At 40.3% G+C, this 22,436-nt stretch overlaps 1 protein-coding gene across 2 annotated transcripts in view; it reads left to right on the top strand.

The window, feature by feature from the left end:
- UBP1 (upstream binding protein 1) overlaps nt 1–22,436 on the top strand; it is a 78,582-nt gene that overhangs the window by 35,208 nt on the left and 20,938 nt on the right. For both annotated transcript variants that reach the window (XM_082663388.1, XM_082663387.1), the window contains exons 3-5: nt 15,601–15,677; nt 19,844–19,949; nt 21,129–21,235. In XM_082663388.1, the coding sequence (XP_082519514.1) occupies nt 15,601–15,677; nt 19,844–19,949; nt 21,129–21,235 (290 nt within the window). The remainder of the gene's footprint in view (nt 1–15,600; nt 15,678–19,843; nt 19,950–21,128; nt 21,236–22,436) is intronic.

Below are 22,436 nucleotides of genomic sequence, written 5' to 3'. Positions count from 1 at the left end.
CCTAAGGTAGCTGAGAATTAAATTGAGTTAATATGTGTAATGCACTTATAAGGTGGCCAGCACATAGGAAGCACAACACTAGCGTTTGCTGCTGTTACTATTATTTATAACTAGATAGCTTTAGTGGTTTCTGATTGTACTGGAAAACCAAGTGGTTAGACCTTGGCTGATGTGTTAGTTTCCTATGGCAGATAGATGAGCAATTTTTACAAATGGTTAGAATGCAACCCTGGGACTAGATACCTGTGTAATGACTCAGGATTTTTGCCAGGTTTGTTGGCAAGTATGATTACAATCTTTTTTTTTTTTTAATTTATTTTGGCAGCATTGGGTCTTCGTTGCTGTGTGCGGGCTTTCTTTGGTTGCGGCAAGCTGGGCTTTCTTTAGTTGCGGCAAGCTGGGCAGGGCTACTGTTCGTTGTGGTGCAGGGCTTCTGTTGCAGAGCATGGCTTCTAGGAGCGTGGGCTTCAGCAGTTGTGGCTTGTGGGATCTAGAGCGCAGGTTCAGTAGTTGTGGTGCATGGGCTTAGTTGCTCCGAGGTATGTGGGATCTTCCCGGAACGGGGCTCGAACCCATGTCCCCTTCATTGGCAGGCGTATTCTTAACCACTGTGCCACCAGGGAAGTCCCTACAATCTTTTAAATAAGCCTGTAGCAGAGTTTGTTTGTTGTTTGTTTTAATATTTATTTATTTGGCTGCATCGGGTCTTATTTGTGGCATACGAGATCTTTCGTTGCAGCGTGCAGGCTCTCTAGTTGTGGCGCGTGGGCTCTAGAGCGGGCAGGCTTAGTTGCCCTGTGGCATGTGGGATCTTAGTTCCCTGACCAGGGATCAAACCCACGTCCCCTGCATTGGGAGGTGGATTCTTAACAATATTGACCACCAGGGAAGTCCCCCTGTAGCAGAGTTTTGAACTGTAGAGATAACATGTTTGCACTGCTTAGCAACTGTGGCAGGTAGAATAATGGTGCCTCGAAGATGTTCCTATCCTAATCCCCAAATCCTGTGAATATTTTAACCTTATACCAAAAGGCACTTTGCAGGTATGATTTAATTAAGGCTGTTGAGATGAAGAGATTATCCTGGATTATCCAGGTGGCCCAGTGAAATCACAAGGGTACTTAAAAGTGAAAGAAGGAGGCAGGAGAGGCAGGAGTCAGAGGGAGATTTGAAGATGAAGGAAGACTGCCACAAACTAATGGATGTAGGCTACTTCAAGAAGTAGATAAAGTCAAGGAAGTAGATTTTCCCCTACAGCTTCCAGAAGGAATGCAGCCTGCTGACAGCTTCATTTTAGCCCACTAGACCCGTTCTGGACTTCTGAACTCTAGAACTGTGTGATAATAAATTTGCATAGTTTCAAGCCACTGAGTTTGTGGAAATTTGTTACAGCAGCAATAGGAAACTAACCCATCAACCAAGGCAAATGTGTACTATGTAGATGATCTCCAAAGTGGTGCATAATGAGCTACTGTTGTGTATCAGAGCTGTTTTCATAGTGTGGCTGTCATTTACTCTTAAGATTTTAGACAGAAACACTCTGCATACTATAGTACTTACTGCCTCCTAGCTTATCTCTGAAGGCCCAGTCAAAGCTGGGTCTTGACATGGGCATCTAATGAACCCTGAGCCCTTGCACGCATGAGTGTGTGTGTGTGTGTGTGTGTGTAAATGTGCACATATATGTATATTCAAATATATGGACTGTATACACATGTGTAATGAACATACATGAGGATAAGTGGATTTGTGGAGCATGTGTGTGTATTGGAGTGAGAGCTATCCTAGACTGTTACAGGATTTACAATCCTGTCAAATAATAAATGACTGTTTAATGAATTTTGGTTGCTTATAAAGGAATCATAATGTAATTTACTTTAAACAGCTTTAGAATGACTTAGTTCTTAATTTGGGCATAGACAAGTTATTCCCAGGAGAAGGTCCCGAATGCTTTGTGCTAGAAACAGCATTGACTGACTGGATATTTGTAGCTTTGCACAGAGCAGTGGTCTCCAACGACAGCATGCATTGGGATCACCTAGAAGACTTGTCAAACATGATTGATAGAGTTTCTGAGTCAGTGGGTCTGGAGCGGGGCTGGAGAATTTGTATTTCTGACGAGTTTCCAAGTGATGCCGATGCTGCTGGTCTGGAGACCATGCTTCAACTTTTTATTACTTTGAATATTCAGGCAAATATGTGAGCGTCCCCTCACCACCACTTCTTATAGACAGATTTCCTCAGAGGAGCGTTGACACATAGGTGGGGCTGTAGCTATTCTTAGGCCATAGCTTGGTCACTCCTAGTAGCCTCCCCTTCAAGCTCATTGCTCACCTTCTGCCTCCGGAGCAGCTGTTGCTAAAGAATATTTGCCATTGTGTAATACCATTGTGCAACATAAAGAAAAATAATCTTGTGTAGTCTTAACTTCATCTCAGGTAGAAATTGGAACAAGTACTGATGCTTTAGAGTGTCGGTTTTTGTACTGTTTTGAATGATAGAAGTACAGAGTTTAAAAGCTGTATTTGTGTTTTTCTGGTTATGCCTGGGCAGCTGTCCTTTTCAGCTCTTAGGTAATGAGAAAACTTAAACCTCTAACTTTTCTAAAAATTATTAAATATTTATTTATTTGGCTGCATCGGGTCTTAGTTGCGGCATGCGGGATCTTTCGTTGTGGCGTGTGGGCTCTCTAGTTGTGGTGCGCAGACTCTGGAGCGCACGGACTTAGTTGCCCCACAGCATGTGGGGGTCTTAGTTCCCCGACCAGGGATCGAACCCCATTGCCAGCATTAGAAGGCAGATTCTTAACCACTGGACCACCAGGGAGGTCCCTAAACCTCTAACTTTGTGGAGTAAAAAAACTGTAGTTCCAATGTGGAGCCACAGAAAGGGGAGTAAGCAGTTGCCTATCCCTTTGGGCAGGGATCTGGCTGGAATAGGCTGCCCCTTGTCCAGTAGCCCCAGCTGAATCCATGATACTTCCCCACCATGATATGAGTGACACGACTTCTTGTTTTCTGGGGTTTTTTTTAATAGGAATATCTTACTATTCTGTTTTTTTTTTTTTTTTTTTTTGCGATACGCGGGCCTCTCACTGTTGTGGCCTCTCCCGTTGTGGAGCACAGGCTCCGGACGCGCAGGCTCAGCGGCCATGGCTCACGGGCCCAGCTGCTCTGCGGCATGTGGGATCTTCCCAGACTGGAGCACGAACCCGTGTCCCCTGCATCAGCAGGCAGACTCTCAACCACTGCGCCACCAGGGAAACCCGCTATTCATTTTTATTTATTTAATTTATTATTACATTTTGGCTGTGTCGGGTCTTCGTTGCTGCGCACAGGCTTTTTCTAGTTGCGGCAAGCGGGGGCTACTCTTTATTGAGGTGCATGGGCTTCTCATTGCAATGGCTTTTCTTGTTGTGGACCACGGGCTGTAGGTGCACAGGCTTCAGTAGTTGCAGCACATGGGCTCAGTAGTTACAGCACACAGGCCTTAGAGCATGCAGCCTTCATTAGTTGCGGCACACAGGCTCTAGGGCACATGGGCTCAGTAGTTGTGGCTCATGGGCTTAGGTGGTATGTGGGATCTTCCCGGACCAGGGATCAAACCCGTGTCCCTTGCATTGCCAGGCTAATTCTTAACCTCTGTGCCACCAGAGAAGTCCCATGAGTGAGACTTCTGATCTTAAACCGTTGTTTTATTCCAGATCAGCTTATTGCTGCTATTAGATCAGAAATACCTGTTCATATGGAGGCCAAATTCTACTTGGAGCACCCTGTTAATTAACCAATATTAGCTACCTTGCAAACAAGTTTTAGGTCTAGGAAATAAAGTAGCATGTCTATTGGATTAAAAATACTGTTAAATGATTGACGCTTCAAAAAAGAAAATATATTTTTTGGTAAGTTCGTTTTACACTGTGGTAGATTTCCTTGAGGTTAGCTTTGGTTCTTGTTATAGATTAAAGTTCTGTATTAGGACCTTAGAAATAAATGCTTTGAACTTAACCAAGGTGGTTCTGTCACACCTTGGGCTCCATTTTGCTCTAGAGTCCATCTTACACTCTATATTCAAAGGTAGGTGGGGACATGAACTCATAGCACTTACATTTTTCAATTCTGTCAGTGCTTTTGCTTTTCTAAGCCAAGAAAGGAGTAAACAAATCCAAACATGACAGGTAAATTCAGAAGATAAAGCTAAAAATAGGACTAGTAACTTTTAGAGTATTGCAGTTTGTGTTAACTTTATACTTCGTTGGTAGTGGGACCTTTTTAACATTTCATTTGGAACCTAGACTAACATTTCAGGAAGTTGTTTTATTAGGAGAATTATGGAGGGGGATCAAATAGAAGGAGAAATTGAACCAATAAAAGTCTGGTAGTATATCAATGGATATTGCCATTGAGTAAAACTTGGTAGAGAGGGATTTCTAAATAGTGAGAGACATGGGATAAAACTGAAGAAGGAAGAAAGCTAGGTCATATATAGTTTCCAACAGGGAAATCATTTGAAGCATAATAAGTGTTACAGAGCCTTTTTTAAAAACCTGCTTTTGACTTCAGAAGAATAAAAATCTATAGTGCTTTAATACAGGAGCAGCCAAGCCTGAGATCTGTTCGTGGAAACAGATTGAACTTTATATTGAGCACAGAAATATCCTAAGGTTGAGGAGGAAAAATAATACAAAAGAAGATAATACAGAAGAAGATAAAATAATACAAAAGAAGATAAGGCACATTGAGATTTCTTCCTTTGATCTTTTTCAATCCTTAGAATTTTGAGTTTTTGAGGACCACAAGGGAATCCTGGCGAGAGAAGTTCTCCCTCCCTCCTTGTGCATTTGGTCCACCTCCCATCTCACAGACTGCTTTTCTTTGGGTTATTCTCAGATTTATAAATCAACTTGGTAAAATGTATGCAATTGCACTCCTTGATTTTCTCTCTGAGATCTGCTTCTTGTGATCTTCCCCATGTCAGGAAGTTCCTTAGCCAGAAATCTGGAGTAACCCTCAGCTGCTCTTTCTCTCACACTTTAATTAATATACCAGAAAATACATAGGCTCTACCTTCAGAATCTCTCCAGAGTGACAACTGCTTCTTAAACCATCTCCACCTCTACTGTCCATAGATGAGAGTGACTGTTTCCCTTTAGCCACGACATCTCAAACTGAGAGATTCATGCTAATCTGATAGGTGAAAAGCCATTTCAGTATGGCTTTAACTTGCATGTCTCTGATGGAGTTCAAATGTCTGAATGTCTTTTTTTTTTTTCTTGGCCGTGTGTCGCTTCTTGCGGGATCTTATTAGCTCCCTGACCAGGGATATAACCCGGCATCCTGGCAGTGGAAGCATGGCGTCCTAACTGCTGGATCACCAGGGAATTCCCAGACGTCGAATGTCTTTTTCTTTCTTTTTTTTAAAAATAAATTTATTTATTTATTTATTTTTGGCTGCGTTGGGTCTTCGTTGCTGCGCGCAGGCCTTCTCTAGTTGTGGCGAGTTGCAGTTGTTATGGAGCTTGGGTTCTAGGTGTGGGGGCTCAGTAGTTGTGGCGCATGGGGTTAGTTGCTCCACGGCATGTGGGATCTTCCCAAACCAGGGCTCGAACCCGTGTCCCTTCCTTGGCAGGTGGATTCTTTAACCACTGTGCCACCAGGGAAGCCCTTGAATGTCTTTTAGTATGTTTTTTTTTTTTTTTTTTTTTTTTTTTTTTTTTTTTTTTTTTTTTTGCAGTACGTGGGCCTCTCAGTGTTTTGGCCTCTCCCGTTGCGGAGCACAGGCTCCGGATGCGCAGGCTCAGCGGCCATGGCTCACGGGCCCAGCCACTCCGCAGCATGTGGGATCTTCCCGGACCGGGGCACGAACCCGTGTCCCCTGCATCGGCAGGCGGACTCCCAACCACTGCGCCACCAGGGAAGCCCTCTTTTAGTATGTTTAAGAACTGTTGGCTTTCCTTTTGTGTGAAGTACATGTTCATGTCATTTGCTCATTTTCTGCTAGGGTTGTTGGGCATTTGTTAGCAATTTTGTAAGAGTTCTTTTCCTTTGGTACTAGGGAGATTAGCCCTCTGTGACTAATGTGAGGCGCAAATATTCCCCCTCTTGATAATCAGAATCCCTGAGTCAAAAGATGCAGTGTTTAACTTGTTAACAGGTGCAAGCAGACTATCTTTCAGAAACAGTTTATCAGTTTACATTTCCCCACATTTTATGTGCTTATTTCTCCCCCATCTTTACCCACTTGATTTTTTAAATTAATTAAACAGTTTTTTGTTGATCTGATAATCACAAACATTTTGTTAGTTTTTGTGTCCTAAATTCTTGAGGTTGAGTGTAATTTCAGATATGTAATGCTGTATTTATCAATGATATCTATTCATTTGCTTTTAAAAAATCTTTTATTTTTTAACTTTTTAAATTGAAGTATAGTTGATTTACAGTGTGTTAAATACTGCTATACAGTAAAGTGATACAGTTATACAGTTATACACAGACACACGCATATATATATATATATATATATATATATATACATTCTTTTTCATATTCTTTTCCGTCATGGTTTATCACAGGATATTGAACGTAGTTCCCTGTGCTATATAGTAGGACCTTGTTGTTTATCCATTCTATATATACTAGTTTATATCTGCTAATCCCAAACTCCCAATCCCTCCCTCTCCCGCTCCCGTCCCCCTTGGCAACCACTAGTCTGTTCTCTATGTCCGTGATTCTGTTTCTGTTTCATAGATAGGTTCATTTGTGTCATTTTTTAAAGTCTTTATTGGGGCTTCCCTGGTGGTCCAGTGGCTAAGACTCCATGCTCCCAATGCAAGGGGCCTGGGTTCGATCACTGGTCAGGGAACTAGATCCCACATGCTACAGCTAGGAGTTTGCATGCTCCAACTAAAAGAGCCCACATGCCACTACAAAGACCCAGCAGAGGTCTTATTTAAAAAAAAAAAGTCTTTATTAAATTTATTACAATATTGCTTCTGTTTTATGTTTTGGTTTTTTGGCCGCGAGGCATGTGGGATCCTAGCTCCCTGCCCAGGGATTGAACCCACAGCCCCTGCATTGGAAGGCAAAGTCTTAACCACTGGACCACCAGGGAAGTCCCCTGTGTCATATTTTAGATTCCACATGTAAGTGATATCAGATGGTATTTGTTTTTCTCTTTCTGACTTACTTCACTTAGTATGATAATCTCTAGTTGCATCCGTGTTGCTGCAAGTGGCATTATTTTGTTCTTTTTTATGGCTGAGTAGTATTGTATTTTATCTATTTACCACATCTTCTTTATCAATCTGTCTGTTAGTGGACATTTAGGTTGTTTCCACGTCTTGGCTATTATGAATAGTGTTGCTGTGAATATAGGGGTGCCTTTATCTTTTTGAATTATGGTTTTGTCTGGATATATGCCCTGGAGTGGGATTGCTGGATCATATGGTAATTCTATTTTAATTTTCTGATGAATGTCCATACTGTTTACCATAGTGGCTGTACCAGCTTACATTCCCACCAACAGTGTAGGAGGGTTCCCTTTTCTCCACACCCTCTGCAGCATTTGTTATTTGTAGACTTTCTAATGATGGCCATTCTGACCTTTGTGAGGTGGTACCTTATTGTAGTTTTGATTTGCATGTCTCTAATAATTAACTATGTTGAGCATCTTTTCATGTTCCTACTGGCCATCTGTATTTCTTCTTTGGAGGAATATCTCTATAGGTCTGCTGATTTTTCGATTGGGTTGTTTGTAAATTTGGTGTTCAGTTTTATGAGCTATTTGTACATTCTGGAAATTAAGACCCTGTCTGTTGCATTGTTGGCAGATATTTTCTCCCATTCTGTAGGTGGTCTTTTCGTTTTGTTTATGGTTTCCTTTGCTGTGCAAAACGTTGTAAGTTTGATTCGGTCTCATTTATTTTTATTTTTATCTCTGTTGCCTTGGAAGACTGACCTAAGAAATATTGGTATGATTTACATCAGAGAATATTTTGCCTATGTTCTCTTCTAGGAGTTTTATAGTGTCATGTCTTTTAAGTCTTTAAGCCATTTGAGTTTATTTTTGCGTACGGTGAGAGGGTGTGTTCTAACTTCATTGATTTACATATGGCTGTCCAATTTCCCAACACCACTTGCTGAAGAGCCTGTCTTTTTTCCATTTTATATTCTTGCCTCCTTTGTCGAAGGTTAATTGACCGTAGGTGTGTGGGTTTATTTCTGGGCTCACTGTTCTGTTCTGTTTGTCTGTATGTCTGCTTTTGTGGCAATACAACACTGTTTGATTACTGTAGCTGTGTAGTAGTGTCTGAAGTCTGGGACGGTTATGCCTCCTGTTTGCTCTTTTTCATCAGGATTGCTTTGGCAATTCTGGATGTTTTATGGTTCCATATCAATTTAGGATTACTTGTTCTAGTTCTGTGAAAAATGTCATGGGTAATTTGATGGGGACTGCATTAAATCTGTAGATTGCTTTGGGTAATATGGCCATTTTAACAATATTCTTCAAATCCAAGAGCATGAGATATCTTTCCATTTCTTTGAATCATCTTCAGTTTCCTTTATTAATGTTTTATAGTTCTCAGTGTATAAGTCTTTCACCTCTTTGGTCAGGTTTATTCATAGGTATTTTATTTTGGGGGTTGCAATTTTAAAAGGTATTTTTTTTTTAATGTTCTCTTTCTGACATTTCATTGTTGGTGTAAAGAAATGCAACTGATTTCTGAATGATAATCTTGTATCCTGGTACTTTGCTGAATTCGTTTATTAGATTTAGTAGTTTTTGTGTGGAGTCCTTAGGGTTTTCTATATATAGTATCATGTCATCTGCATATAGTGACAGTTTTACCTCTTCCCTTCCAATTTGGATACCTTATGTTTTGTTTTCTTGTCTGATTGCTGTGGCTAGGACTTCCAATACTATGTTGAATAGGAGTGGTGAGAATGAGCATCCTTGTCTTGTTCCAGATTTTAGCAGGAAGGCTTTCAGCTTTTCACCATTGAGTATTATATTGGCTGTGGGTTTGTCATAAATGGCTTTTATTATGTTGGGATATGTTTCCTCTATATCCACTTTGGTAAGAGTTTTTTTTTTTATCATGAATGGATGTTGAATTTTGTCAAATGCTTTTTCTGTGTCTTTTGAGATGATCATGTGGCTTTTGTCTTTTGTTGATGTGGTGTATCACGTTGATTGATTTGCATATGTTGAACCATCCTTGTAACTCTGGAATGAATCCAACTTGATCATGGTATATAATCCTTTTTATGTGTTGTTGGATTCGGTTTGCTAATGTTTTGTTGAGAATTTTTGCATCTATATTCATCAAAGATACTGGCCTGTAATTTTCTTTTTTCGTGGTATCTTTGGTTTTGGTATCAGGATGATGGTGGCTTCATAGAATGCACTTGGGAGTGTTCCCCCCTTTCAGTTTTTTTGGAAGAGTTTGAGAAGGATAGGTATGAGTTCTTCTTTATATGTTTGGTAGAAGCCATCTGGTCCTGGACTTTTGTTCATAGGGAGTTTTTTTTTATTACAGATTCTATTTCACTTCTAGTGATCTGTCTGTTCAAATTATCTATTTTTTCTTGATTCAGTTTTTGTGGGCTATATGTTTCTAGAAACTTTTCCATTTCTTCTAGGTTGTCGAATTTTTGGCGTGTAATTATTCATAGTATTCCCTTATGGTTTTTTGTATTTCTGCAGTATCAGTTGTTAAGCCTTCTTTTTCATTTGTTACTTTATCTGGGTTCTCTCTCTTTTCTTCTTGTTGAGCTTGGCCAGCAGTTTGTCAGTCTTGTTTATCCTTTCAAAGAACTGGCTCTTGGTTTTATTGAATTTTTTTTCTATTGTTTTTTATTTTTTTCTTAATTTATTTCCTCTCTGATAGTTATTATTTCCTTCATTCTGCGACTTTAGGTTTTGTTTGTTCTTCTTTTTCTAATTCTTTTAAGTGATAGGTTGTTTGAGATTTTTCTGTTTTTTGAGGAAGGCCTGTATTGCTGTGAACTTCCCTTTAAGAACTGCTTTTGCTGCATCCCATAGATTTTGTATGGTTGTGTTTTCATTGTCATTTGTCTCAAGGTATTTTCTAATTTCCTCTTTGATTTGATCATTGACCTATTGTTTTTTTAGTACCATGTTGTTTTGTCTCCATGTAATCGTGTTTTATTTTTCTCATATCTTTTTCTGTGGTTTACTTCTAGTTTCCTGCCATTGTTGTCAGAAAAGATGCTTAAGATAATTCCTGTACTCTTATTAAATTTGTTGAGGCTTGTTTTGTGCCCTAGTATGTGGTCAGTCCTAGAGAATGTTCCATGTGCACTTGAAAAGAATGTGTATTCTGGATTTTTCGGATGTAATGTCCTGAAAATATCAATTAAGTTTAACTTGTGTCATTTAGGATCTCTGTTGCCTTATTGATTTTCTGTCTAGAAGATATGTTCATTGATGTCAGTGGGATGTTAAATTGTTGTATTGTCAGTTTCTCCCTTTATGTCTGGTTAGTCTTTGTTTTATGTATTTGGGTGTTTCTTTATTAAGTGCATATATGTAAAATCCTCTTCTTGTATTGATTCTTTTATCATTATATAGTGTCCTTTATCTTTCCTTATGGCCTTTATTTTAAAGTCTATTTTTTCTGCTATGGGTATTGTGACCCCCACTCTCTTATCATTTCCGTTTGCATGAAGTATCTTTTTCCATCCCCTTACTTTAAATCTGTGTGTGTCCTTTGCCCTAAAGTGGGTCTCTTGTAGGCAGCACATTGTAGCCTCTTATTTTTTAATCCAGTATGCCACTCTTGTCTTTTGATTGAAACATTTAGTCCATTGACATTTAAGGTAATTATTGATAGCTATGTATTGGGTTGGCTCAAAAGTTCATTTGCTTTTTTTCTGTAAGCTGGCTTTAGTATTGCTTAGTTATCCTTAACTTCATTTGAAACAATTTTGTTAGACTCTATTGTGACAGCTGTCATATCAGTGTGCATTAAAAAAACCATCAAAATTGGTGAATTTTTGTGTAGCTATTTTAATATTGAAGATGGAAGAAAAAAGCAACGTTTCCAGCATATTATGGTTTATCATTTCAAGAAAGGTAAAAACGCAACTGAAACGCAAAAAAAATTTGTGAAGTGTATGGAGAAGGTGCTGTGACTTATTGAACATATCAAAAGTGGTTTGCGAGGTTTCGTGCTGGAGATTTCTTGCTGGACGTTGCTCCACGGTCAGGTAGAGAGATTGAGGTTGATAGCGATCAAATTGAGGTATTCATTGAGAACAATCAGTGTTATACCACGCAGCAGATAGTCGACATAAGCAAAATATCCAAATCGAGCATTGAAAATCATTTGCACCAGTTTGGTTATGTTCATCGCTTTGATGTTTGGGTTCCACGTAAGTTAAGCAAAAAAAAAAACTTCTTGACTGATTTCCGTATGCAATTCTCTACTTAAACGTAACACACCTGTTCTGTTTTTAAAACAAAATGTGACAGGCGATGAAAAATGGATGCTGTACAATAATGTGGAATGGAAGGGATCGTGGGGTAAGCGAAATGAACCACCACCACCAACCCCACCAAAGGCGGGTCTTCATCCAAATAGGTGCTATTATGTATATGGTGGGATTGAAGGGAGTCCTCTATTATGAGCTCCTTCCAGAAAACCAAACGATTAATTCTAACAAGTACTGCTCCCAGTTAGACCAACTGAAAGCAGCACTTGACAAAAAGAGTCCAGAATTAGTCAACAGAAAACACATAATCTTCCATCAGGATAACACAAGACAGCATGTTTCTTTGATGACCAGACAAGAACTGTTACAGCTTGGCTGGGAAGTTCTGATTCGTCTTCCCTATTCACCAGACATTGCACCTTCAGATTTACATTTATTTTGGTCTTTACAAAATTCTCTTCATGGAAAAAATTTCAATTCCCTGGAAGACTATAAAAGGCATCTGGAACAGTTCTTTACTCAAAAAGATAAAAAGTTTTGCAAAGATGGAATTATGAAGTTTCCTGAAAAATGGCAGAAGGTAGTGGAAGAAAATGGTGAATACATTGTTCAATAAAGTTCTGGGTAAAAATGAAAAACGTATCTTATTTTTACTTAAAAACCAAAGGAACTTTTTGGCCAACCCAATGTTTATTGCCATTTTAAACCTTATTTTCCCATTGATTTTTATTTCTTCTCTGTCCCTTTTTCTTTGTTCTTGTGTGTGTGTGTGCATGTGTGTGTGTTCTGATTATTTTCTTTTGTATTGATATTATACTTATGTTCTCTTATTTTTGTGAATCTGTTCTATGTTTTTGATTTGTGATAACCCTGTTTTTCAAGTATGTTAACCCTTTCCTATATCTACTTGCCTTTGATAGTCATATAGGCTCAAGCACATTTTAGGGAGAACAGATTCTACATTTTCTTCCCTGCTCCGCATTTTACAATTTTTTAAATTAATTATTTATTTTTGGCTGCGTTGGATCTTTGCTGCTGCAGGCAGTCCCTCTCCAGTTGCCGCAAGCAGGGGTCACTCCCTGCCGTGGTGCACGGGCTTCCCATTGCAGTGGCCTCTCCCATTGTGGAGCATGGGCTCCAGGTGCACAGGCCACAGCAGTTATGGCACGTGGGCTTAGCAGCTGTGGCTCACAGGCTCCAGAGTGTAGGCTCAGCAGCTGTGGCGCACAGGCCCAGCTGCTCCGCAGCATGTGGGATTCTCCCAGACCAGGGCTTGAACCTGTGCCCCCTGCATTGGCAGGCAGATTCTTAACCACTGCACCACAAGGGAAGCCCCCATTTTACAATTTTGATGTCCTCTTTTACATCTTCATGTTTATCCTTTTGCTGTTCATTGTGGTTATCATCACTTTCACAGAAATTTTTTAATCTTTTTAAATCTGTACTAGCTCATTTAAATGATTTATTTTCCAGTTGTGATTTTCTCTTTCCTATAGATTCTTCATTTCTGTTTAGGGAAGACCTTTCAATATTTCCCTTAGGATGGGTTTGGTATTGCTGTATTCTTTTAGTTTTTGCTTGTCCGAGAAATTCTTTATCTCTCCTTCTATTCTAAATGATAATCTTGCTGGATAGAGTATCCTAGGTTACACATTTTTCCCTCTCAGAACTGAATATATTGGGTTGGCCAGAAAGTTCGTATGGGTTTTGCCATAAGACGGTACGGGGAAACCTGAATGAATTTTTTGGCCAACCCAATATCTTGCCACTCCCTTCTGGCCTGCAACGTTTCTGTATAGAAACCAGCTGATAGTCTTATGGGGGTTCCCTTGTAATGAACTCTTGCTGCCTTTAAAATCCTCTCTCTTTAAGTTTTGCTGTTTTTGTTATAATATGTCTTGGTGTAGGTCTGTTTTGGATTTATCTTGTTTGGGACCCTCTGTGCTTCCTGTACCTGGATATCTGTTTCCTTCTTTAGGTTTGGAAACTTTTCAGCCATAATTTCTTCAGATATTTTTTCAGTCCTCTTTTCTCTTTCTTCCTCTTCTGGAATTCCTAGTATGCATAGGTTGGCATGCTTTATATTATCCCATAGGTCTCTTATGTTGCTTTCATTTTTTTTTTTTCATTTGGCTTTCTGTCTTGATTGGGTGGTTTCCATTATTTTATCTTCCAGTTGACTTGTTCTTCTGCATTATTCTTTCTGCTATTCATTGTCTTTATCTCAGCTTTCACATCTGCAAATGAGTTTTCTAATTTTTCTTGGTTCATCTTTATAGTTTCTAGCTGTTTTTTTTTTTTTTTTTTACAGTAATCTGCATTTCTGTCAATAGCCTTTCTTAATTCCTTCAGTATTTCCATTGCCTCTGTTTTGAAATCGGTGTCTTAGACTGAAGAGGTCTGCTTCATTGTTTGTTCTTTCAGGGTAATTCTGTTGGTCTTTTAACTGGGAGTGGTTCCTCTGCTGATTCATTTTACTTGTGTTTATCTTACTCTGTGAGTTTAGGAGAAAGTTACCTACTTTGGTCTTAGAGGGCTGTTTATGTGGGGGTGTCCCTGTGTAGCTTGTACGTGTTTAATATATTTGATACGAGGCTGTTTTTAGTATGGATGCCTGTTGCCTCTTTACTCAGTGTGTGCTGGTCATTACCCCCGAGAGGGGCGGGGTGTGTAGATGCCATGGCTGGTGTCTGGTCTGGCAGCGGCTCAGGCACACCCTCGGAGCACGCAGTGGGGGCAGCAGCAGCTCGTGACCACTCCTGGGGTCTGGGAGGGTGGCAGTAGGGGCTCGTGACCACTCCTGGATATTCATTTCCGTTTTTAAAGAAGTTATTGTTTATTCTTTTTCCAGGTTCAGATCCATTGTTAAGTATGCTGCAGATTTAACTTTTTAAAAAATCTCTCTTACCATAAGGGTGTTTTTAGTTTAATCTCTCTCAGTGTGTTGAATGAATTTGACTGTTCCTTAGTGGTGTATACAGCAGTTGTTTTCCTTCACCAACCTTGGAGTGATTTAGTCTTATTTTGGTAACTTATGTTTTGACCCTATGATCTTGTACTCTTTGTATATTTTTGTAAGCCCAGTGGAGTGTGGGCAAGGTATTGGTAGTTTTATTATAAAGAGCCTCAACTTCATGTTACTAGAAGCACTCTTTAATTACTGCTAATTTTCTGCATATCAAATTATGCTGTCATTTTTATTATTTAATGGCAGGTAATCCAAACATCTTTTTTGTGGATTTGGAGCATATTACTAACTCTTGGCAGCAGCAGCTTATTTTCCTAATTAAATAGATTGGTGTGTGAGTTTCTATTCGTGTTTTTTTTATGGACCCTAATTGAGCAGTGACAAGATGTGAGTTGGGTTCATTGGACACAAGGGAGAAAGCTCCAGGATTATAATTTGACCTTAGTTTACACAAAAACCTGTCCACAAATGTTCCTAGTATCATTATTCATAATAGCCAAAAAGTGGAAATAACCCAGATGTCTGTCAACTGTTGAATGAATAAACAAAGTGTGTTGTATGCATTCAGTTGAATAATTTGGCCATAAATAGGAAAGACTGACACATGCTACAACCTGGATGAACCTTGGCAACATTATAAGTGAAAAAGCCAGTCACAAAAGGCCACCTGTTTTGTGATTCCATTTATATCTACTGTCTAAAGCAACCAAATCCCAAGAGAAAGAAAGTAGATTGATGAGTGGTTGTGAGGGGCTGGGGGTGGGTGGATGAGAAGGGACTGCTCACGGGTATGAGTTTTCTTTTTGATGATGAAGGTGCTCTAAAATTAATAGCAGTTTGGGCTGCACAGCTCTGCATTTACTAAAAACTAGTTAATTGTACACTTTAAAAGGATGAATTTTATGGCATGTAAGTTATACCTCAATAAAGCTGTTATGAAAAATTGGTCTCAGATAATGAGTGTGAGAGGATAATAGGAAAGTAAACTGACTGAGGAACTCTTCAGTCTTCTTTGAGAGTGGAAGGAGGAAAATATGATTTGCAGGGAAGAGAAAGATTAACCTGAGTTTGCTTCTTTAGAATTTAATATTGGGCAGTCGTATGTTTGAGTTGAATTTTTGTTACACAGAGTGATGTTCTTTATATGGATTGTTTTTGATACACAATTTTTAAAAATAGGTCAGTCTTACGAAATTCGCATGCTGGATAATCGGAAAATGGGAGATGTGCCTGAGATCACTGGAAAACTGGTAAAGGTAAGGACCATCTGTTTAAATTCCTAAAAGATACTGCAGTGACTCAAAAAAGTAGCAGTTTTACTGCAAGAGTTTTGTTTTTTGTTGCAGGAGTTATTAAAAATTATTTAATTTCACTTTAAGAAAGTAATGGCTATATTAAAACTCTTTTGAGCTATATTTTGTTTACTCCTCTGTAAAATAGGAATTATAGTAATTACTGAGTGAAGTAAATGTGAAGGCCCTCTGGAAACAAAGCGCCAGAGAAAAGTTAGTTGCAGCTAAAGGAGGGAGAAAAACCCCCTACCACAACAAAAACTTTGTTTCTCTTTAAAAGTAGAAGATAGTGTGGAAACTTTGTTTCTCTTTAAAAGTAGAAGATAGTGTGGAAACTTTCTCTTTCAAAGTAAAAGATAGTGTGGGGGGAAAATATAAGTGTTACTTTGAAACTTTTATTTCACCTCTTAAAATTTCTCTAAGTAAAATTTGATCTCTTCACGCTACTGGTGTATCTGAATGAAGAGTCCGTTATTCCAGGCCTAGGAGGCGCAGCCAACCCATTCCTTTTAGGATGGATGTGCCTTCAGACCCATCCCCGGCCCCTGCAGTGTCATGCAAGGTGGGTCCTTCTAGCCTCTACCTGTCACGCACCACACAGTATCATAAACTCCAGAGCATTACAGGGCAAGGGTTACGGAAGAAGCTTAATTGGGAAAAGGGAAAACTTCATTGTGGCTAACTGTTAGCAAGGGAGAAGCAGGATGAGTTCTCTCGGTCCTTCCATCTTCCTACAGAGAGGCCTGTTGGGGCCCGAGTGCTGCTGGGCCCTCATTGTGGAGAGGCATTCCATTGGAAAGACCCATCCCTTTTCAGACTGGCGAGCATGGGGAAGGCAGCCTGTGGGGGGAGTGGACAGCAGTACTAATGCTAACAAATTAGGCTTGTCCAGAAAGCAGCTGCTCAGCACTGGAGGCCTGAGAGTCTTTGGAGTACTCTTCCCACTCCTGGGGGCAGGAAGCTCCCAATCCTGTGAGAGGTTCTAGTCCCCAGTGGATCATTGTCTTGCCAACCCGGAGTAAGCTCCCAGGTTTCTTCTGACTCCTGAGGCTCCCAACATTCTCAGAACAGAAGGAGAGAAGTTATTTACCCATTCTCACGTGTGCCATCTGAACATGGAGTCTGTCATGTCTGTGTTCCATCAATGGGTTTGATCATTTCCCTAAAGGGTGGGTCAGATGGCCTTATTTTTTTTATTCCCTCCTATTGGCTTTCTCACCTGTATTGAACACTAATTAGATTCACCCTTTTAAAAAGGCATCAGCACTGTTCCCAGTGAGCAAGCCCTATTGAATTGGTTATGCTCTGCTGGACTCTAGTGACAAACAGCTATGGTTTGGTCAAGGAGCAACAGCTCTCATTTTTCAGAGTCTAGAAGGCTAGCAGTGTTGAAGATTCTCTCAGCATGTCTTGCTCCCAGCTCGTCATTCATTGTCAGACAAGTATTGGGCACCCCGGCAAATCTTTGCCAAACTGTACCACACCTGGTTAAAATTCAGCCTAGTAATATATTGTTTAAGGGAAGATGTGAGTGAACTCTTGTCATTGTGAAAGTCACAGGGTTACTTTTTAAGAAGTCTTAGTTTCATCTTCCACTTGATAAGCCACATGTCTGATTTTTGGTGGATGTGGCAGAATACATCCAGTTACATCCTGAGAGCTTGCCTGGGTTTCAGAGTTACAGTCTGCTACTGCCAGAGACTACAGGATAACTTTCTTAAAGACCACATGCTTCTTCATCTAGAGGATCCCTAAAATACTCTGCAGCCATCTAGAGTTTAATTTCCTGGCCCCATGATCTTTGACTCTGCTATTGAGGGGGGCGGTCTTCGGGATCAAATGCCGCTGATCAGAGGTGCTTTGGAACTTCTTGACCTGCTTAAAATATTCAGTGACGTGCTTTCTCTGATTGTTCTCTTTCTGTCTTATTGTTAGGGCCCCTTTATCTGTGGCTGATTCTCTAGGTGTATTGTCTCCTTTTAGTCAGAACTTCCAGATAACAGCTTTTCCCCTTCCAGTTTTATTTAAGAGGTTTTCTTTTATATCTTGCCATTTCTTAACTGTGGGCCTCCATATTCCTTATTTTACTGTCTTATGTCTTAGTCTGACCTAGAATGGGGTTTAGTAAAGCACTTAAAACTAATACCTGTATTCTCATACTATTTTCATCTGAATTCGTGGATTTGATCTGGTTCTTACTAAATATGGAAGAATCAAAATCATGACATTTTCTGTGCTGCACTTCTGAGAGATCAACCTGCTGGTGACTGTGAACCAGGAGCCACCACTGGCTCAAGCACCATCACTCTGTGAGGGCTTTGCTGCCAGCAGGACTTGTGTGAAGTGGGTGCTGGTGGGGAATTGGGTGTGGATCAGAGTGGCAACTGTGCCTTCATAGACGTCCACAGAGGTCCTAATGACTGACTTGGCCTCTTTTTAAACTATTTCAAATTACAGTATTTCTACTTTTAAATGGTTCCCTTCAAAATATTTATCAGCTATGTTTTGGACAGCATTTTGGGGGTGCGGAAGGCAGGGGCACTAAAGATAGTATTGATATGTATCGCTAACAAGTTATTTCCTGCTCAAACCAGCAGAGCGTCTACTGGAAATACGATTATCTTACTGCATCATAGTCTGAGAAACAGTTATTTATAAACATGTCAGAAACACTAATTAGTGCAAATCTGGTATCTGAATCCATTTTGATGACCTGTTATCCTGTTCTTGGAATGGAACAGCAGCTGGCAGCCCAAACCTGTGGGAGGTGAGGGTGGGATGGGTGGAGAGCAGAGAATGGCCTAGAGTTTGTGGCGTTGAGTTAAAGCCTTCCCTAGGAATGAACCTGAGTGTTTGGATGAAGTTTACCTGTGTTTTATCTGTTTTGTTTTGTTTTTCCCTTGCTTACCTCAGATAATCTCACTTGCAGGTTAAATAGTTGAGGATGAATTTTGCATATAGGTTCTCTTTTTGGGGTGGTGGGCAGATTTACCCCCCTGCCCTTGACTTTTGTTTTCTGGGGGGCGGGGCTGTGCCTCACAGCACTCGGGGATCTTAGTTCCCCGACCAGGGATCGAACCCCAGGGTCCCCTGCAGTGGAAGCGCAAAACCCTAATCACTTGGGCACCAGGGGATTCCCTGATGTTTTCTTTATAGAAATATAATTCTTACTAATTTTTTATGGACATGGACCTTAATTTTGAATTACAGTATCAAATTTTTTAATAAAAATTTAACCTAAGAGGGCTTCCCTGGTGGCGCAGTGGTTGAGAGTCCGCCTGCCGATTCAGGGTACACGGGTTCGTGCCCTGGTCCGGGAAGATCCCACATGCTGCAGAGCGGCTAGGCCTGTGAGCCATGGCCGCTGAGCCTGCGCGTCCGGAGCCTGTGCTCCGCAATGGGAGAGGCCACAACAGTGAGAGGCCTGCGTACCGCAAAAAAAAAAAAATTTAACCTAAGAATCCATTTTATTTGCTCTTGTTATTTTTGAGTTATAATTCTTTGTACCGGGACTTCCCTGCTGGTCTGGTGGTTGAGATTTCACCTTCGAATGCAGGGGTTGTGGGTCCAGTCCCTGGTCGGGGAGCTAAGATCCCACGTGACTCATGGCCAAAAAACCAAAACATAAAACAGAAGCAATATTGTAACAAATTCAATTAAGATTTTAACAATGGTCCACATCAAAAAAAAAAAAGTTAAAAAAAATGATAGTAATAATTCTTTGCACCAAATAATTGTACCCATACCCAGGTATCCAAGAACAAAACAGTGTTTTGTAAAACACTTACAAAATGTTTAAAGCAGAATTCATTTTTGTTTTTTTGTGGTACGCGGGCCTCTCACTGTTGTGGCCTCTCCCGTTGAGGAGCACAGGCTCCAGACGCGCAGGCTCAGTGGCCATGGCTCACGGGCCCAGCCACTCCGCGGCATGTGGGATCTTCCCGGACCAGGACACGAACCCGTGTCCCCTGCATCGGCAGGCGGACTCTCAACCACTGCGCCACCAGGGAAGCCCCAGAATTTGTTTTTGTATGCTTTTCTATTATAGGCTAATGCATAAGAAGTGAAAACACTTGTGCTTTTTAGCTGGAACAATTTTGAAGTGCTCATTTCCCCTACTTATTCCATAGAGCATCATAAGAGTTGTGTTCCATGACAGACGGCTCCAATATACAGAGCATCAGCAACTTGAAGGTTGGAAGTGGAATCGCCCAGGAGACAGACTCCTCGATTTAGGTACAAGTCAGAAGACCACGGAGAGATGAGGCAGTTGTTTAGCTATACCTGTTAATATGCTAGCACCACACCATGGGTGATTGCGTAGAGAGTTTTAGTCACCTGTGTGACTTGAGTTGTTTTATGTATGTATGTATTTTAACATCTTTATTGGAGTATAATTGCTTTACAGTGTTGTGTTAGTTTCTGTTGTGTAACAGTGAATCAGCTGTATGCATACATATATCCCCATATGCATTCCCTCTTGCATCTCCCTCCCACCCTGCTTATTCCACCCCTCTAGGTGGGCACAAAGCACCGAGCTGATCTCCCTGTGCCATGCAGCTGCTGCCCACTAGCTATCTATTTTACATTTACACGTAGTGTATGTATGTCCATGCCACTCTCTCACTTTGTCCCAGCTTACCCTTCCCCCTCCCTGTGTCCTCAAGTCCTTTCTCTACGTCTGTGTCTTTATTCCTGTCCTGCCCCTGGGTTCATCAGAACCATTTTTTTTTTAGATTCCATATATATGTGTTAGCCTACAGTATTCGTTTTTCTCTTTCTGACTTAACTTCACTCTGTATGACAGACTCTAGGTCCATCCCTCTCACTACAAATGACTCAATTTCGTTTCTTTTCATGGCTGAGTAATATTCCATTGTATATATGTACCACATCTTCTTTATCCATTCATCTGTTGATAGACACTTAGGTTGCTTCCATGTCCTGGCTATTGTAAATAGAGCTGCAGTGAACATTGTGGCACACGTCTCTTTTTGAATTATGGTTTTCTCAGGATATATGCCCAGTAGTGGGATTGCTGGCTCGTATGGTAGTTCTATTTTTAGTTTCTTAAGGAACCTCCATACTATTTGAGTAGTTTTATAGTTAAAAATGAAGTTGTTTTTGGTGCTTAACGAAACTGAGCCAGGAATTTTATGAGTTTTAAACCATTTATTTCATTTTTGATTGGCATCATCCATCATATTCTTAATAAAATGAAATAGAAATCATGGTGGGAGAAAGTATGATACACATTAGGTGGGTTTTTATGTTGAAATGATTGACCATGGAGAACATTGAAGGGAAAAGTTCAGCAGGGAGGTATAATAATTTCATTAGAACAGAATCATAGTAGATTGTAACCTTTTAATCATTCATAGTTTTGTTTCTGTGTCACTTCTTTTTAAAATACAGATATTCCAATGTCTGTGGGAATAATTGACACAAAGACAAATCCAAGCCAGTTAAATGCAGTTGAATTTCTGTGGGATCCTGCAAAACGCACATCTGCTTTCATTCAGGTTTGGATTCTTACATTATTAGAGTTATACTAGCGTCATTCAGGAGGCTGTGGGTGAGCTTGAATTCTTGATACGTGATATCATTTTCTTTAAGTACTTATTTGTAAACTATCTTGTAATGTTTTTTATACACACACACACAACACACTCTGTTAAGTTAGAGTTAATCTACTAAATTCATCATTTATGGACTAACCTATAAAGACAATCTTAATATGTAAAGCATTATTTAAATATCACTTTTACCACTGGTAGTAACAATAATCAAAACTTCCATTCTTCTTAAGATGCATTTCTCTTGAACAAAACCTGCTGTTTTAAAGGATATGATTGAAAAAAGTGTAGTTTTAAGATTCTGTCTAGCTTTATTTAAAAATATTTTAATACTGACATTTTCAATCCCCCACAAAAGTGAGAGGATAATAATGAATCCTCTTGTGCCCATCTCCTGGCTTCGACAGTTATTAGTAGTTTCCCCTTTTTGGTTATTGGTGGAATACTGTAAAGCAGCACCCAGGCATTTCATTTCACCCATGAATACTCAGTTTGTGTCTCCTAAGACAGGGGTCCCCAACCCCTGGGCCACGGACTGTTAGTGTCCATGGCCTGTTAGGAACCGGGCTGCACAGCAGGAGGTGAGCGGCAGGCTAGCGAGCGAAGTTTCATCTGTATTTACAGCCACTCCCTGTCACCCACATTACCACCTGAGCTCCGCCTCCTGTAGATCAGTGGCGGCATTAGATTCTCAAAGGATCATGAACCCTACTGTGAACTGTGCATGCAAGGGATGTGAACCGTACTGTGAACTGCGCGTGCAAGGGATCTAGGTTACATGCTCCTTATGAGAATCTAATGCCTGATGACCTGAGGTGGAGCTGAGGCTGTGATGCTAGCGCTGGGGAGCGGCTGCAAATACAGATTATCATTAGCAGAGAGGTTTGACTGCACAGAGACCATAATAAATCAATTGCTTGCAGACTCATATCAAAACCCTCTCAGTGAGTGGCAAGTGAAAACAAGCTCAGGGCTCCCACTCATTTTGCATTATGCTGAGTTGTATAATTATTTCATTATATATTACAATGTAATAACAATAGAAATAAAGTGCACAGTAAATGTAATGCGCTCGAATCATCCCAAAACCATCCCCACCCCACCCCCAGTCTATGGAAAAATTGTCTTCCATGAAACCAGTCCCTGG

The sequence above is a fragment of the Grampus griseus genome (genome assembly GCF_964374135.1).
Source record: "Grampus griseus genome assembly, chromosome: 10".
Taxonomy (NCBI): Eukaryota; Metazoa; Chordata; class Mammalia; order Artiodactyla; family Delphinidae; genus Grampus; species Grampus griseus.
The sequence above is the reverse complement of the archived record's forward strand: the minus strand, read 5'-3'. Positions and strand labels throughout refer to the sequence as shown.